We start from the raw sequence: 16,528 nt of genomic DNA on the forward strand, positions 1-16,528 counted from the left end.
GAACTTCAAAATGCATTCTTCAGTTTTTAATTTTAAGGGGAGATCAGTTTCAATAAACGTTTAGCTAAATCCACTCATGTTTCATGTATTCACACAGGCATAAACTCAGAATGCAAATAAACCATTTTACATTCAGTCTCCTAATGAGCACGTTTGCTTCAAATGTCAAGTCACCAAGTGTTTCCAGATGAGAAATATACAAAGTTTAATATGCAATAAATCCTTAAAATCAATTGCCTGCTGCTTTACATCAAGGAGTTTCTTTATATGAAGGACATACTGGAAAATATTTCTTCAGCTTGACTTAACTGTTGCTTTTCCACAAAGGGCTGTCAGTTGATTCTGAGGACGGAAAGAGACAATTTGTGTAAGAATCTCCTTGGAAATCCAAACATCGGGGTTATTCCTGGTTTTTGTGGATTGGTCTTACAAAAATAATTAATTAATGGATTTTAATATTTTTAATTGATTTTTTAAAATATGAACACACACAACATAAAACATAATTAATGGATTTTACATGAGGGTGGAATTGATTTCATGTAATTTAATGGCCAAACAAATTGGAAAGGTGGTTTTAGCAAAATGATTATCCTTAATATCATCTTTATTTCTATTCAAGTCTATTCACCCTGGAGTAAGTCAGCATGTCCACTAAAAATCAGCACATAATCTGATGGCCTAGAATTGATCAGTCTTGTAAGCCTAACTTCTTGATCGCTCCAATTCAATGACTTAATTTCCTTTTTTCCTTGGCACACCCATTCTAAAATAAGAATAAGATTAGGGAATGCTGTGTGATAAAGCTATTTATCTCGGAGGCTGTGTGTGTTTCCAGTTGGCCAAATTCAATCCAGTTGCCATTTTGCGGAGTTGCCGATCTCTATCGTACCTATGGCAACTTTGGTGAGAAAATACCCATCACAAGCTTTCAAGGTTACCTTTTTTACCCACTGGCTAAAAGAAGTTGCCAATTCTTAACTCTTCAGAAGTTGATAGAATAGAATAGAATAGAATTTTTTATTGGCCAAGTGTGATTGGACACACAAGGAATTTGTCTTGGTGCATATGCTCTCAACATACATAAAATATACATTTGTCAAGAATCATGTGGCACGACACTTAATGATTGTCATAGGGGTCAAATAAGCAATGAAGAAGCAATATTAATAAAAATCTTAGGATATAAGCAACAAGTTACAGTCATACAGTCAACATGGGAGGAAATGGGTGATAGGAATGATGAGAAAAACTAGTAGAATAGAAGTGCAGATTTAGTAGAAAGAAGGGATTCCAACCAGCTCAGAACTGACCAGAGTCAACAGCTAAAGAGAAGCTATCTGAAGAGGGGAAACACCACCCACAATTCATATGGATGTGGGGGGGGACAGCTGGCCACTCCTCAAAATGCTTTGCTACCAATACTTACCACCAGGGTATGGATGTGCTGGACGGTGTCATTATTTAACAGCTGCACATCAATGTTTTGGATGTCATCCTTGAATGAGCAAAGGGTCTGAAACAAAACAAAGAAATGTCATTTGTAATCGTATCTTCAAGATAGAATAGAATTCTTTATTGGCCAAGTGTGATTGGACACACAAGGAATTTGTCTTTGGCGCGTATGCTCTCAGTGTACATAAAAGAAAAGATACATTTGTCAAGAATCGTGAAGTACAACACGATTGTCATTGTCGGCTATGAATATATTAACTGCCTTGAAATGGTCCTGGGTTGGGCCTAGAGGCAAAAAGGAGCTGTGACATTCCTTCAATATACCAGGGTGATCCGACATAAAAAACATATATATACTATATTTACAGCAGCACGAAGCTTATAACTTCAGCCTGATGATAGTGAATGTGATTTCACCGAAACGTCGCATAGACACTCAAAATATTACACGGGGCAAAACCCGAACAACCACGACCTGGATGACGAGAATCTCCGTAGACATTTACTGATCTGATTTTTTTCACCCACCTATTTCCACAAGGACCAGATTCAGACAGCTTCTTAACACCCAATAATCAGAACCTGGAGACGTGTATATATCTACCTATACGTACCCCCATCAAGCAAAGCCAGGTCTGTGATAGCCAAAGCTCCTAAGAGCCATACCTTCCCGTCGGTCAGAGGTATGTTGACGAAAGGAAGGGATCGTTCCGTGGGCATCGAAGAACCGCGAAGACTTGAAGCTGGAGTTCTCCGAGATGGTCCTGTGGAGACTGCCCTCTGTGAAAATCTAGCAAGGGAAATATGAGTGGTGGGGGATAGACAAAGAAAAAGAGATCGCTTTGAGTTTTTGAAATATTGATCTTCAAAAGGATCAGGCTCCGAGTATCAAATGTGTGTACATATGCATCTAGTCGTAGGAAATAGCAATAGCATTTAGACTTTAGACATAGTGCTTTCACAGCCCTTTCTAAACAGTTTACAGAATCAGCCTCTTGCCCCCAACAATCTGGGTCCTCATTTTACCCACCTTGGAAGGATGGAAGGCTGAGTCAATCTTGAGCCGGGGGTGAGATTTGAACCGCTGAACTACAGCTAGCAGTTAGCTGTAGTAGCCTGCAGTGCTGCACTCTAACCACTGAGCCATCCCGGCTCTTTAGGAAAGTAGGTAGAATTAAAATTATAGTTCCCCAATTTTATACATGCAAACACAATATGCTCAAGCAGGCAGATAGCTTCACAAATTTTTTTAAAAAAATTAGGCAGTTGCTTAATATAGTTCATTAAAGCAGCCACGTCTTTGTTCCTATTTCCAAGCTGTCGGGGCACTGCCATCAGATCATTTGGTCCCCAAACTCCCAGGGGAGGCAAGGTCACCTCCATACCCAGAGGGCAGCTTTCCTCCAAGAACCCCCAGAGACCTGCAAGTGGAGAGATGGATCAGAGATAGATCCATTGAGAAGACAAGGGATGTTTTCCCTCCTTGCACTTGACAACAGCGCAAACATGGTCCAACAATCACTTAGTTTTTGCTGTGTTCCATAGGACGTTGCCTTCGGCTTCTCTACCACCTGTGAGTTGACATGGCTCAAGGCTGACCCTTAGCTAAACTGCTGCCCATACAGCCTATTTGGGCAGCATCGCAGACAACTTCCAGATGTGGATAGTTCCATAGTTATTATATATCTGTCTGTCTGTCTGTCTGTCTGTCTCTCTCTCTCTCTCTCTCTCCTATCTATCTATCTATCTATCTATCTAATCTATCTACCTACCTACCCACCTACCTATTTATATATCCTATCTATCTACTCTATCCATCCATCCATCCATCCATCTATCTATTTATCTATCTATCGAAGTATTGTAACCCTGTTTATATACATGATGCTACTAAGAGAGAAACACTAGGACAGGGGACGGAAAGCATGCACTATGCACGCCCCTTACTGACCTCTTAGGAATCGGGAGAGGTCAACATTGGACAGTCTAAGGGTAAAGTTTTGGGGGTTAGGTGATGATACTACAGATTCAGGTAGTGAGTTCCATGCATCAACTACTAAAGCCGTATCTCCTGCAGTCGAGTTGGGAGCAGTTTACTTTAAGTTTATCTGTTGTGTGCTTGTGTGTTGTTGTGGTTGAAGCTGAAGTAGTCATTGACAGGAAGGACGTTGAAGCAGATGATTTCATGGGCTATGCTTAGGCTGTGTTCTAAGCTTTCTAAACCTAGGATTGTGTAGGGCAGCGTTTCCCAACCGGTGTTCCGCGGCACACTGGTGTGCCGCGAGACATGGCCAGGTGTGCCGCCAAGCTTCAGCTGGGCGGGGCGCTGCCAGTACTTCCGTCCTGGGGCTCCCGCTCGCAGCTGTCTCCTGCTCGATGCCGCGGTTTTCGGCGCTCTCCTGCTGGGCCCCAAAGAAGGAAGGCAGGAAGAAGGAGAGCTCCATTCTTCGCACCTTTTTCCCGCCTTCTTTCTTTGGGGCCCAGCAGGAGAGCGCCGAAAACCGCGGCATCGAGCAGGAAGCGGGGGACAGCTGCGAGCGGGAGCCCCAGGACGGAAGTACCGGCAGCGCCCCGCCCAGCTGGAGCTCCTCTTTCATCGACGGCAAGTGTCCGATGGGAGCGGGGGGGGTGGCCGCAGCGGCCGCAGGCAGTCGGGGGAGATGGCGGCGGCGAGAGGGATCGCTCTCTCTCTCTCTCTCAGCTGACTGCAAGTGGGAGCCCTGACGGTGGCGGTTGGACGTTCTGCTGGACGTCGTACATGCTGGCGCTGCGTGCCTGGCATATACGGTGTCCAGCACCACGTCCAGCTGCCGCCGTCAGGGCTCCCGCTTGCAGTCAGCTGAGAGAGAGAGAGAAAGAGAGACATATAAGAGGCAGAGAGAGAGAGAAAGAGAGACATAGCAAGAGAGGCAGAGAAAGAGAGACAGAGCAAGAAAGAGAGGCAGAGAAAGAGAGATAGAGAAAGAGAGAGAAAGAGACATAGCAAGAGAGGCAGAGAGAGAGAAAAAGAAAGAGAGACATAGCAAGAGAAAAAGAGAGACTTAGCAAGAGAGGCACAGAGAGAGAAAGAGAAAGAAAGAGAGACATAGCAAGAGAGACAGAGAGAGAAAGAGATAGCAAGAGAGGCAAAGAGAAAGAAAGAGACATATAGCAAGACAGTGAAAGAGAGAGAGAGAGCAAGAGAGAGAAAAAAGCAAGAAAGAGATAGCAAGAGAGACAGAGAGAGCAAGGGAGAGAGAAAGACATAGAGGAAGGGAAGGAGGGAGAGAGAAAGAGAGCAAAAAAGAGAGGAAGAAAGAAAGAAAGAAAGAGGGATGGAGAGAGAGAATGAAGGGAAGGTAGGAAAAGAGAGAAAGAGGGAGAAATAGAGCGAAAGGGAGGAAGAGAGAGGGTTTTTTTGTCCAAACTTTTCTTTAGCCCGCCCCCCCCTTTCAGTGTTTCCCAGGATTTTGAAAATACGAATAATGTGCCGCGGCTCAAAAAAGGTTGGGAAACACTGGTGTAGGGCATTCTGTTGCGAGTGGAGGAGTGGAGGGCTCTTCTAGTAAAGTATCTCTGGACATTTTCTAAAGTGTTTATGTCCGAAATGCAGGGTGTTGCGATGACTTGAAACAGAAGGAGGACAAACAAGGGTAGGGATCAGCAATGGGAACAATCCGTTTCATGTTGTGCTGACTCAACGACAGGCAGTCTATCCAAGCCTCTCTGTAGAAGTCCAATTTATGCTTGAAAAGGTGTCAAAAATCTATCCTTGAAATTGAAAACAAACCAGAAAATATTGACCTTTTAGAACTTGAGCTGGTGACCCGGGGAGTAGATTTCGGTGGTTCACGCAGGGAAGTCGCTCGCTCGATGCGTCTCGCGTTTGGAGTGGAGCACACAGAGGAAGACCTGATGGAAGACACCCGTCCTTGAATTATTCCCACATATACACACAATATTTGAGTGCTGGGGTGGCCTAGAGGTGGAGCTCTCACCTCACAATTAGGAGGCTGTGAGTTCGATCCTAAGTAGAGGCTGTCTCTGTGGCTGGCAATCCAGGTGGATGAATCGAAACCATCCTCTGCTACCATGTCGCCTTATTAACTGATAAGGCGGAGGGATGGATTTAAAGGAGACTCAGGCAGTAGAAAATCAAAACAAACATTCTTTATTTTAAAACAGAAAATAAACTGTGCCGTGAGAGACACGCTATCAAGCAGCTTAAAAACATGGCGTGGAGAGGAGGAATGTGCTTATACGTAAGCAGACGGAAATGATATATAGGATATGATGTGAATGTGGGAGTGATCAAGAGGGAAAAGGCACACATTAACTCTTTGACTACTGAATGTCTCTGTGGCTGGCAATTTCCAGCGTGACAGAGGCAGATATTTTTTTCTCTCTGGGCACACTGAGAATATATATAAGCTTTAGAAAACCTTGGATAGATGAAATAATCAAGAGGAAAAAGGAACTAATCTGCATATTTTCTTCTTAATAGTATAAAGGGCCCACTTATATGGAGTTGGCCTTAGGCTTAAATTTTAATGTTTTAAAAATCTAAATAGGAACATAGAAGACTGATGGCAGAAAAAGACCTTGTGGTCCATCTAGTCTGCCCTTGTACTATTTCCTGTATTTTATTTTATTTTATAACGTAATTTTTTAAAATTAAACATTCCTTTCAATAGCGCTATTTTTAAAAAAATATGTACAATGTAAATAATCAAACCTTTTTGATCTTTAGATAATTTGTAAATCAGATTGATAGCTTAATTAAATGATGAAATTCCACTGGCGTGGGGAGGGACAGAATATATCTGCTGAACAAAATTCAGTGGTCCAGACTCCACCATGTAAGGGATTATGGGGTCATTAAAAGAAGATGGTAATACACACACAATATTTCTTCCTATGATTGCTCTTATTTTACCTTCCTGCAAATACAAGTAGGATACACTTAAGATACAAATGGTGGGGGTGGGTAAATATGCATAGAAACAGCAGCTGGCTTTCTTTGCTTGAAACCAAAAAGGATTCTTGAAAGCAACCTGTAATGCTCTCTACATGGGGCTACCTTTGAAAAGTGTTCGGAAACTTCAGATCGTGCAGAATGCAGCTGCGAGAGCAGTCATGGGCTTTCCCAAAAATGCCCATGTCACACCAACACTCCGCAGTCTGCATTGGTTGCCGATCAGTTTCCGGTCACAATTCAAAGTGTTGGTAATGACCTATAAAGCCCTTCATGGCCTCGGACCAGAATATCTCCGGGACCGTCTTCTGCCGCACGAATCCCAGCGACCGGTTAGGTCCCACAGAGTTGGCCTTCTCCGGGTCCCGTCGACTAAACAATGCCATTTGGCGGGAACCAGGGGAAGAGCCTTCTCTGTGGTGGCCCCGACCCTCTGGAACCAACTCCCCCCAGATATCAGAGTTGCCCCCACCCTTCTTGCCTTTTGTAAGCTCCTTAAAACCCACCTCTGTCATCAGGCATGGGGGAACTGAGATATTCCCTTCCCCCTTGGCTTATAAAATTTATGCATGGTATGTCTGTATGTATGATTGGTCTCTTAAATTAGGGTTTTTTAAATTAACTTAAATATTAGATTTGTTTATATTGTCTTATTGTTGTTGTTAGCCGCCCTGAGTCTACGGAGAGGGGCGGCATACAAACCTAATAAATAAATAGATAGGTAGGTAGGCAGGCAGGCAGGCAGGCTGGCAGACAGACAGACAGACAGACAGACACAGACAGACAGACAGACAGACAGACAGACAAACTTCAAACTGCAAAAAGAGACCCCCTAGCCTTCAATGGTTTAAGACTATTGAATAAGGAGGAACTTTCTGACAGTGAGAGCCATCAACCAGTGGAACAGCTTGCCTGCAGAGGTTGTGAGAGCTCCAACACTTGAAACTTTCAAGAGGAGATTAAACTGTCATTTGTCGAAAATGGTGTAGGGACTCCTCCTTGAGCAGGGGGTTGGCCTAGAAATCAGTGGTCCCCAACGTTTTTTCCACCAGGGACCAGTTTCAGCAAGACAATTTTTCTATGGCCCAGTGGGGGCGGAAAGGGGCGTGGTTTGGGGCGGGATTAAGCATGGGGGTGCTGGTCCTCCCCGCCCCTCTTTCCCGCCATCGTCCTGTGGCCGGCAGAACCTGCCTCCCAAGCCCTCTTGCCCAGCGGGAGCTAAGCGCTGGAGAGAGGGGGTCAGGCTGGCCCTCCTGCCTCCCCCCAGCCAAAAACGCAAAAGCGCCCCGCGGCAGAAGCCAAAAGAGGCTTGAGCCTCTCGGTCCTTCCCGCCCCTCTGTCCCATCCATCGTCCTGTGGCCGGCAGAACCTGCCTCCCGAGGCCTCTTGCCCGGCGGGAGGCGAAGCACTGGAGGGAGGGGGTGGCGGCATGAGGGCCGGCAGCTGCTGACTCCACGGACCGGTGCAACATGCCCCGCGGCCCGGTACTGGTCCGCGGCCCGGTGGTTGGGGACCCATGGCCTAGATGACCTACAAGGTCCCTTCCAACTGTAGTAGTCTAATCTAAAACCATTTCAGCTAAATTAAATTCTATCCCTGTGATGCTTAAAAGTCTTCTCCACTAAAATAAAAAATAATTTAAAAAAGACTTAGCCTGAACCTGAAGTTGCTTATGATACACCTTCAGACAGACAGGTGCTACAAGAGAACATTCCAGCCCATAGCAAATTCTGATTATCCATACCATCACAGTCTTTTTTCCATTATTTTCACCTCTCTGCAGAAAAGTCAGTTTACAATTTGGCAATCAAGCCACACTCGCTTCTTAATGGTTTATTACTGAGATTTTCCCCATAAGAAGGCTTTTTCCTCTCCATTTTGGACACCTGATACTACTGCTAACACTCATCCACTCCCTTAGAATATTGTCAATTATCTCAGCTATCTAGTGTCATATTTTATCATCTCGGGGGACAAATCATTTTTAAGTACAGAATGACTTGAAAACATTGACTTCCTCTTACCTGCAGAGAATACCTTTTTTATCTGGGATGGCAGAAGTCAGTGACTTAGTTTTAAATACCTGCAAAAAAAGAGCAATATCTATATATCTATATATATGTAGATTGTTCTGAGTTCGGGTTTTGCCCCGTGTAATATTTTGCATGTCTATGCGACGTTTCGGTGAAATCACATTCACCATCATCAGGCTGAAGTTGTAAGCTTCATGCTGCTGTAAATATAGCTTACAACTTCAGCCTGATGATAGTGAATGTGATTTCACCGAAACGTCGCATAGACATGCAAAATATTACACGGGGCAAAACCCGAACTCAGAACAATCTACATACATATACCCATGAAAATCTACGAAAACAGCTATATATATATCTATATATCCATCTATCCATCTACCTATCCATCTATCCATCCATCTATCTTTCCATCCATCCATATCCCTCCCTCCCTCCCACCATAGAAACATAGAAGTCTGACGGCAGAAAAAGACCTCATGGTCCATCTAGTCTGCCCTTATACTATTTTCTGTATTTTATCTTAGGATGGATATATGTTTATCCCAGGCATGTTTAAATTCAGTTACTGTGGATTTATCTACCACGTCTGCTGGAAGTTTGTTCCAAGGATCTACTACTCTTTCAGTAAAATAATATTTTCTCACGTTGCTTTTGATCTTACCCTCAACTAACTTCAGATTGTGTCCCCTTGTTCTTGTGTTCACTTTCCTATTAAAAACACTTCCCTCCAGGACCTTATTTAACCCTTTAATATATTTAAATGTTTCGATCATTTAAATATATTAAAGGGTTAAATAAGGTCCAGGAGGGAAGTGTTTTTAATAGGAAAGTGAACACAAGAACAAGGGGACACAATCTGAAGTTAGTTGGGGGTAAGATCAAAAGCAACATGAGAAAATATGAGAAAATATTATTTTACTGAAAGAGTAGTAGATCCTTGGAACAAACTTCCATCCTTCCATCCATCCATCCATCCCTCCATCCATCCATCCATCCCATCCATCTAAAATTGCATGGTGTTGAATCCAAAGCAACTTTGGGGTAATGAAATACAAACCTGGCTCAGACAAAAATGCCTTCAAACTTGCAAAGAAAACAAGTTTCAATAAAGCAAACTGGACAATTATCCTTTTCCCGCCTACCTTCTGAGAAGTTTTCTTGCTTTGCATCCCCTGTTTGTCTTCAGCTTCCTTATATTCCACAATTGTGGTGACTTTAACTGGAAAGGAGATTTGTGTCAAAAGTTAAGAGACTAACGATGGGTTACAGCTGTCCCTGCTTTAGAAATGATTTAACAGGTTTAAAGTTTAAGGGTTCAATAGCAGCTGATATTTTTCTTTCTTTCTGATATGCCTGGGTCTCATAACCAGCCTTTTTTTTTCACCACAACTATGGGAAAATGGGTTCCAAAGGACTTTCCATGCTTGGTGTGTTCTCTTGATCCCCTTTTAAAGTAGCTCCTGGCATTCCCAAGATCTCTAGAACTTCTCAGCAAGTAGGATCTTGATTAAGAAGTCAAGAAACGGAAGTCCCTCTTATCTGACTGGTGTCCAAGCTTAGAAAACTAGAATCAAGCAAAGGTTGGTGCCTTACAGAGGTCTTAAAACACAATTACTGAGTAATGTAAGCTTACCAGAGCTTACAAAACTTTTGCCAGACCCATCCTCGAATACAGCTCATCTGTTTGGAACCCATATCGCATCTCAGACATTAACACCCTTGAAAATGTCCAAAGATACTTCATCAGAAGAGCCCTTCACTCCTCCACTCAAAATAGAATACCCTATGAGACTAGACTTTCAATCCTGGGCCTAGAAAATTTAGAACTAAGACGCCTTAAACAAGATCTAAGTATTGCCCACAAGATCATATGCTGCAACGTCCTGCCTGTCGGCGACTACTTCAGCTTCAACCACAACAACACAAGAGCACACAACAGATTTAAACTTAATATTAACCGCTCCAAACTTGACTGTAAAAAATATGACTTCAGTAACTGAGTTGTCGAAGTGTGTAACTCATTACCCCCAACACTTTACCCTTAGATTATCTACGGTTGACCTCTCCAGATTCCTAAGAGGTCAGTAAGGGGAGAGTACAAGTGCACTAGAGTGCCTTCCGTTCCCTGTCCTATTGCTCTCCTATATCTCCTATACCTTTCTTCTATTCCTATATCTCTTCTTCTATTCTTTCATTGATATGTTCTATTACTATATCTTCTTTTCTATTATTTCTTAGATATATTTTACTATGAGTATCTCCTCTATAACCGTCATCATGTATTTTACTATGTGTATATAGATATATACCCACTAAAACCCTCATTGTGTATTGGACAAAATAAATAAATGAAAATAAAATAAAATGAGTAATGATGCAAAAAGGAATCATTAGAGAAGAGTACAGAAAAGATTTTTTTCGTAACCAGGAGGAGCATTTTAGATTTACCTCGCTTGCTGTTTGTCCTGATCAATCTGGGATTGTAAAGGTTTCCAATGCCACAGTTGCTCTTTAGAGAAGTCGGGGAGAAAATGGAAAAATTAAGACTAACATCACAGAGGTTTCTTTATCCAGATTAGGCTCAAACCATTAATTTCTAGCTATGTCAATAATAAGAAATCAGGTTTCGGGATCTTGCTAAAAGTTCCATATCTGGGAGAAATGCAATAAATGAGGTTGAATGTTTATAATTTTAGAAGAGCTGTGCATACATGTGTGTGTACATACATATATAGTAGATAATGTATATTTTTGTGTGCCTGTGTGTAATATGTATGCACACCTATGGCATATATACATAGAATTAAATAGCATATTTTAGATGTTCAGTAATAGTAAATAGATGGGGAAATTGTATTTCTTTTAGGTAAGGAGAGGCCAGGCACCCTAACCCTTGACGTGAGTGACATCAAGTTGGCCACCTTTAAGCCAATCACATGACCTTTAAGCCACCACCCCCGGTCACATGATCGTCAAACCACTCCCACCTGGTCACATTGCTGGCAAGCCACACCCACAAAACAAGCCACACCCACAGCGTGGTAGTAAAAACATTTGCATATTCCATTCCCATTCAATGTTTTAATATACTTTAATAGAAGGGACAATAGGCAGATACTTACTGCCTCCAGAGTGGCTACAGCTGTTGCTTCAGCTGCATCTTCCTCTTTGAGATCTGAAAGACCAAGATTAAACCATCATGCTAAAGCACCTAACTGCCACTAAAAGTGACTTGCCTCCTACAGTTCTGAAGTAGCTGGAGCTTATTCTCCAAAGGACAGGACAAGAAGCAATGGGTGGAAACTAAACAAGGAGAGAAGCAACTTAGAACTAAGGAGAAAATTCCTGACAGTTAGAGCAGTTAACCAGCGGAACAGCTTGCCTCCAGAAGTTGTGGATGCTCCAACACTGGAAGTTTTAAAGAAGATGTTGGATAACCATCTGTCTGAAGTAGTGTAAAGTCTTCTGCCTAAGCAGGGGGTTGGACTAGAAGACCTCCAAGGTCCCTTACAACTCTGTTGTTATTGTTATTGGAGCTGAGAATCACAATTATCAGGATCTGCATGTGCGCGAAGCAAAAATACAAAAAAATTGAAGAAAAAAGATGGCGGCTCCCATAGGACTGGCACCGTAGCAGCTGCATGCAAATTGCGCATTCTGGGAGCCGCTACCAGTGCACTGTTCCTTACCATATCGGTAGCAACCTACTAGTGGTCCCCTTCCTCTTACAATACTTTGTCTGACCTTGTAGACATAGGAGGATTCTTAGGAGGACCGACACCAAAGTAGGATCTGCAAGCTTTACACATGGGTCAGGGAAGGGAAGGCTGGTTTAAGAAGGCAAAGTGGGCAGCATGACCCGAGGCTCACCCAACAAGTCTTTCCTCTTCATCTTCCTCATGGCTGGGGGCAGAGCCAGCAGCTCCACTCGGAAGGCCTTCTCAGCCATCTGCAGAAGTGAAGCCAGTTCTTTCTTCATCTCTTGCAGGTGTTCCTTGGCTTGAATAGAGAAGCGGGTACCAATATAAGAGAATACTGTTTATCATGGGGGTGTCCATCCTTGGCCCCTTTTTAAGACTTGTGGACTGGCTGGCTGGGGAATTCTGGGAGTTGAAGTCCACAAGTCTTAAAGTGGCCAAGGTTGGAAACACCCCTGCTCTGATATTCAGAATAATAATAATAATAATAATAATAATAATAATATAATAATAATAATAATAATAATAATAATAATAATTACAAATACAACAAAATACAACACAGCAAACAAGATCACTATGCTGGATTTCGTATTTCATCACCAGTCGGGCGCTTCCCAAGCACCTAGGACTGCGTGATGTAGCGGCGAATTATGTTTGCTGATCCCAGTAAAGTGGCCTTTTGCAATTGACAGATGGAGATTTTGTCAATTCCGATGGTTTTCAAATGTCCGCTTAGATCCTTTGGCACTGCGCCCAGCGTGCCAATTACCACTGGGAATAATAATAATAATAATAATTATTATTATTATTATTAGATTTATTAGATATAATAATAATAATAATAATAATAATAATAATTTATTAGATTTGTATGCCTCCCCTCTCCGAAAACTCATGAAAGAACAAGAAAAGAAATGCTCAACCTAGTTCGCTGAGGGGTCAGTAAATATTTTCCCCGCCCTCTTTTTGACTCGTGCAGTATACAGGTCTGACTGAAAGAGTAGTAGATGCTTGGAACAAACTTCCAGCAGATGTGGTTGGTAAATGCAGTCACTGAATTGAAAACATGCCTGGGATAAACATAGATCCATCCTAAGATAAAATGCAGGAAAATAATATAAGGGCAGATTAGGTGGACCATGAGGTCTTTTTCTGCCGTCAATCTTCTATGTTTCTATACTTGCTTGACGAGTAAAGAAAATGAATGAACGAATGAATGGTTCTTGTAGTTCAACAAAACCTCTGAAGATCCTGGTTGGGGAAAACGGGAGGACAGTCCATCCACCCTCCTCCTCCTCCCATTTCAGGGACACAAACGTGTTGTGTGAATGGACCCCAACGGGATGCTCCCCTTTCCTGACGTCTCACCCTGGTGGTCGTAACCCTGCAGGAAGAGGCTGATCCGCTGGTGCCTCTGCTCTTTGCTCAGGCTGCTCCGATCCGGTTCGACTCCGGAGTCGGCGCTGCGCTTCTTGGAGGTTTCTAGCTGCTGCCTGAGCGCCATGGAGAAGGAGGACCTAGCCGGACCTCCGAGCCCGCGAGACGATGCCTTCCCCTAAAGAAACGCAGAGGGACCGACTAAAGGAGAGGAGGGGGGTGTTTATAGAGTCCCACCCACCCGAAGGAAACGCCCCCAGGAGCCATAGGTTGGTCTGGTTGGGGGGGGGGGGGAAAGTAATAGGTTCGATTCCCAGCCAAGCTCCAGGGATGGTTTTGGAGATGTAGAAGCAACACAGGTTGAAGCAATTCAGGTGGAGATGTAGAAGCAATTCAGGTGGGCTGATTTAGGTGGCTTGTTTTTTTAAATCTTCCCCTCCAAAACTGGGCTGGGAGCAATTCTGCACCTACTAATTCAAATTGCCCGGCCATCAGCCAAACGCAGGGGTCCCCAAACTTGGCAACTTTAAGACTTCTTGACTTCAACTCCCACAATAGCTATATATTGGCTGGAGAATTCTGGGAGTTGAAGTCCACAAGTCTTAAAGTTGCCAAGTTTGAAGTCCTCTGAGCCAAAGGAAGGAGAGAAAGGGAGCTACATTCCCATCCAACCCCCCCCCCCAAATAACAACAACGACAACAGAGTTGGAAGGGACCTTGGAGGTCTTCTAGTCCAACCCCTTGCTTAGGGGGCTGTAAATCTGAAAATCTGGAGTCAGGCTTAGTTCTAATTACCTGCGTGCCATGATTTTAAACCTGGTTATTCTGGGTTTTGCAGCCTGTAGGACCAGAAGCTGATGCAACTAGGCTGGCTTTGCAAATTACCCAAACCTTAACTTGGAAAGAACCAAGATTAAAAGTAACCAAGGTTAACCTAGAGATCCGTGCAACTTTTGCAAATAAACTGGAGTTGTAAACAGCCCATGGTTTCCTGAATTCAGTTCTTAAATTCATAGCACCTGAATGATAAAACTTGTTGGTTGGATTTGAGCAGAAATCTGGGATTCCCAACAGCCAACCTTGTTTAGGTTAGGGTATTTAATGAACTCAAGACATCCAATGAGGTTACCTTTTCTGAGTAGTTTTTGTCCCAGAGCTATAATTGCACTTAACAATGAACTAAAAGTTAAAAGATCAAGATGAAACAGAATATTATAAAGTCTGGGACAATGTTTACAATTGGTTAGAACAAAAGATTAAGGGGATAATAAATGATGGTTAATTAATGGATAACTATAGAGAACATTTAAATTGAACATTTGTTAAAGAGGTACTAGGTAAATAAGAGTATTGTTTCTTGAAATTTTATTTACATTTTTAAATTTTACTCTAAACAACTTCTGAAAAGAGCAGGGGGGATAAAAGCCGTTGTATATGTTTTATGTTTGTTTTTGTTTTGTCTCTGTCTAATTAAAAAAAACCAATGAACTAAAGTGTCACCATCAATGAGCTGTTGGACACTATTACTTGGCTTGTTGTCTGGATGATTCAGGGTGGGGAATTTGTGGCGGGTGGGGTGCGTTTTGGGGATTGTGTCTGTTGCATCTGGTCTTTATGTGTTACGTGAATTTCTGTGTATGGTATACTGTGTATATACATACAATGACAATATGTATGTGTATATATATACATACAATGACAATATCTGTGTTGGCAAAAACGTCAGAAGAGAAGGATTTAGGGGTAGTGATTTCTGACAGTCTCAAAATGGGTGAGCAGTGTGGTTGGGCAGTAGGAAAAGCAAGTAGGATGCTTGGCTGCATAGCTAGAGGTATAACAAGCAGGAAGAGGGAGATTGTGATCCCCTTATATAGAGCGCTGGTGAGACCACATTTGGAATACTGTGTTCAGTTCTGGAGACCTCACCTACAAAAAGATATTGACAAAATTGAACGGGTCCAAAGACGGGCTACAAGAATGGTGGAAGGTCTTAAGCATAAAACGTATCAGGAAAGACTTAATGGACTCAATCTGTATAGTCTGGAGGACAGAAGGAAAAGGGGGGACATGATCGAAACATTTAAATATGTTAAAGGATTAAATAAGGTTCAGGAGGGAAGTGTTTTTAATAGGAAAGTGAACACAAGAACAAGGGGACACAATCTGAAGTTAGTTGGGGGAAAGATCAAAAGCAACGTGAGAAAATATTATTTCACTGAAAGAGTAGTAGATCCTTGGAACAAACTTCCAGCAGACGTGGTTGGTAAACCCACAGTAACTGAATTTAAACATGCCTGGGATAAACATATATCAATTGTAAGATAAAATACAGGAAATAGTATAAGGGCAGACTAGATGGACCATGAGGTCTTTTTCTGCGGTCAGTCTTCTATGTTTCTAATAATAAAGTATTTATTTATTATTGTTTTTGTCTTGGGGACTTAGAAAATGGACTAATATGAGCCCAATTGTGGTTAAGCATTGCACTGGTTAGTGATGTGAGAACCAGGTTATCCTACATCATGCAAAGTATTAAATGACTTCCAAGGTTCATAATAGCTCTTTTATTTGTAAAGATCTTTAAAAAGTCATCCAAGAACAGGATGGAAAACACTAGAAGGCGTGAAAAACAAACCTATAACCAAACACCACAATGTTAGCTTGCCTTGGTAATCGTTCTTAGAAGAGAATAAAATTGACATTTTAAAAAATGAAATAACTCCCATAACTTCATTAGTTTGAAACCATTTGAAGATCGTACCCATCGAGGCTTGGATGCAGATCTAAGAAAAGGGCCTTGCAGTAATGAGAAATGTGATAAATCAGCCATAACCATGATTATATTTTGCACCATGCTCAGAGATGTAATAAATCCCAAAATATCAGAAATCAAAAGGCACCGTAAAACACAGTTTCCAACAGAAGGAAAACTAGAAGTTGTTCTCTTACAGTTAGGAATAAATAAAAAGTAACACTACTTCCCATTTTTAAAAAGTACCAAAAAA

At 42.3% G+C, this 16,528-nt stretch overlaps 1 protein-coding gene across 1 annotated transcript; it reads right to left on the bottom strand.

Moving 5' to 3' along the window:
* Positions 1-4: 4 nt before the first annotated feature.
* On the bottom strand, positions 5-14,641 carry CDCA8 (cell division cycle associated 8). The gene is made up of 10 exons (XM_070761636.1): positions 13,515-14,641; positions 12,316-12,444; positions 11,568-11,620; positions 10,894-10,954; positions 9,588-9,664; positions 8,434-8,492; positions 5,239-5,346; positions 2,122-2,245; positions 1,430-1,516; positions 5-342 (listed from the first exon to the last, which is right to left on the bottom strand). Exons 1-10 carry the CDS (start codon positions 13,648-13,650, stop codon positions 295-297), a joined length of 882 nt encoding a protein of 293 aa, XP_070617737.1. The 5' UTR covers positions 13,651-14,641; the 3' UTR covers positions 5-294.
* Between the last annotated feature and the right edge of the window lie 1,887 nt (positions 14,642-16,528).

Source organism: Erythrolamprus reginae, chromosome 9, assembly GCF_031021105.1.
Source record: "Erythrolamprus reginae isolate rEryReg1 chromosome 9, rEryReg1.hap1, whole genome shotgun sequence".
Taxonomy (NCBI): domain Eukaryota; kingdom Metazoa; phylum Chordata; class Lepidosauria; order Squamata; family Dipsadidae; genus Erythrolamprus; species Erythrolamprus reginae.

What these genes read in the sequence shown, in the direction of transcription:
- CDCA8 (XM_070761636.1), bottom strand. Translation starts at nt 13,650, where the DNA reads ATGGCGCTCAGGCAGCAGCTAGAAACCTCCAAGAAGCGCAGCGCCGAC. An exon ending in GAAGAGGAAAGACTTGTTGG is followed by an intron (nt 11,621 to 12,315) that starts GTGAGCCTCGGG and finishes TTGGTCTTTCAG; the next exon opens with ATCTCAAAGAGGAAGATGCA. An exon ending in ACCAGCTCAAGTTCTAAAAG is followed by an intron (nt 2,246 to 5,238) that starts GTCAATATTTTC and finishes TTCCCTTGCTAG; the next exon opens with ATTTTCACAGAGGGCAGTCT.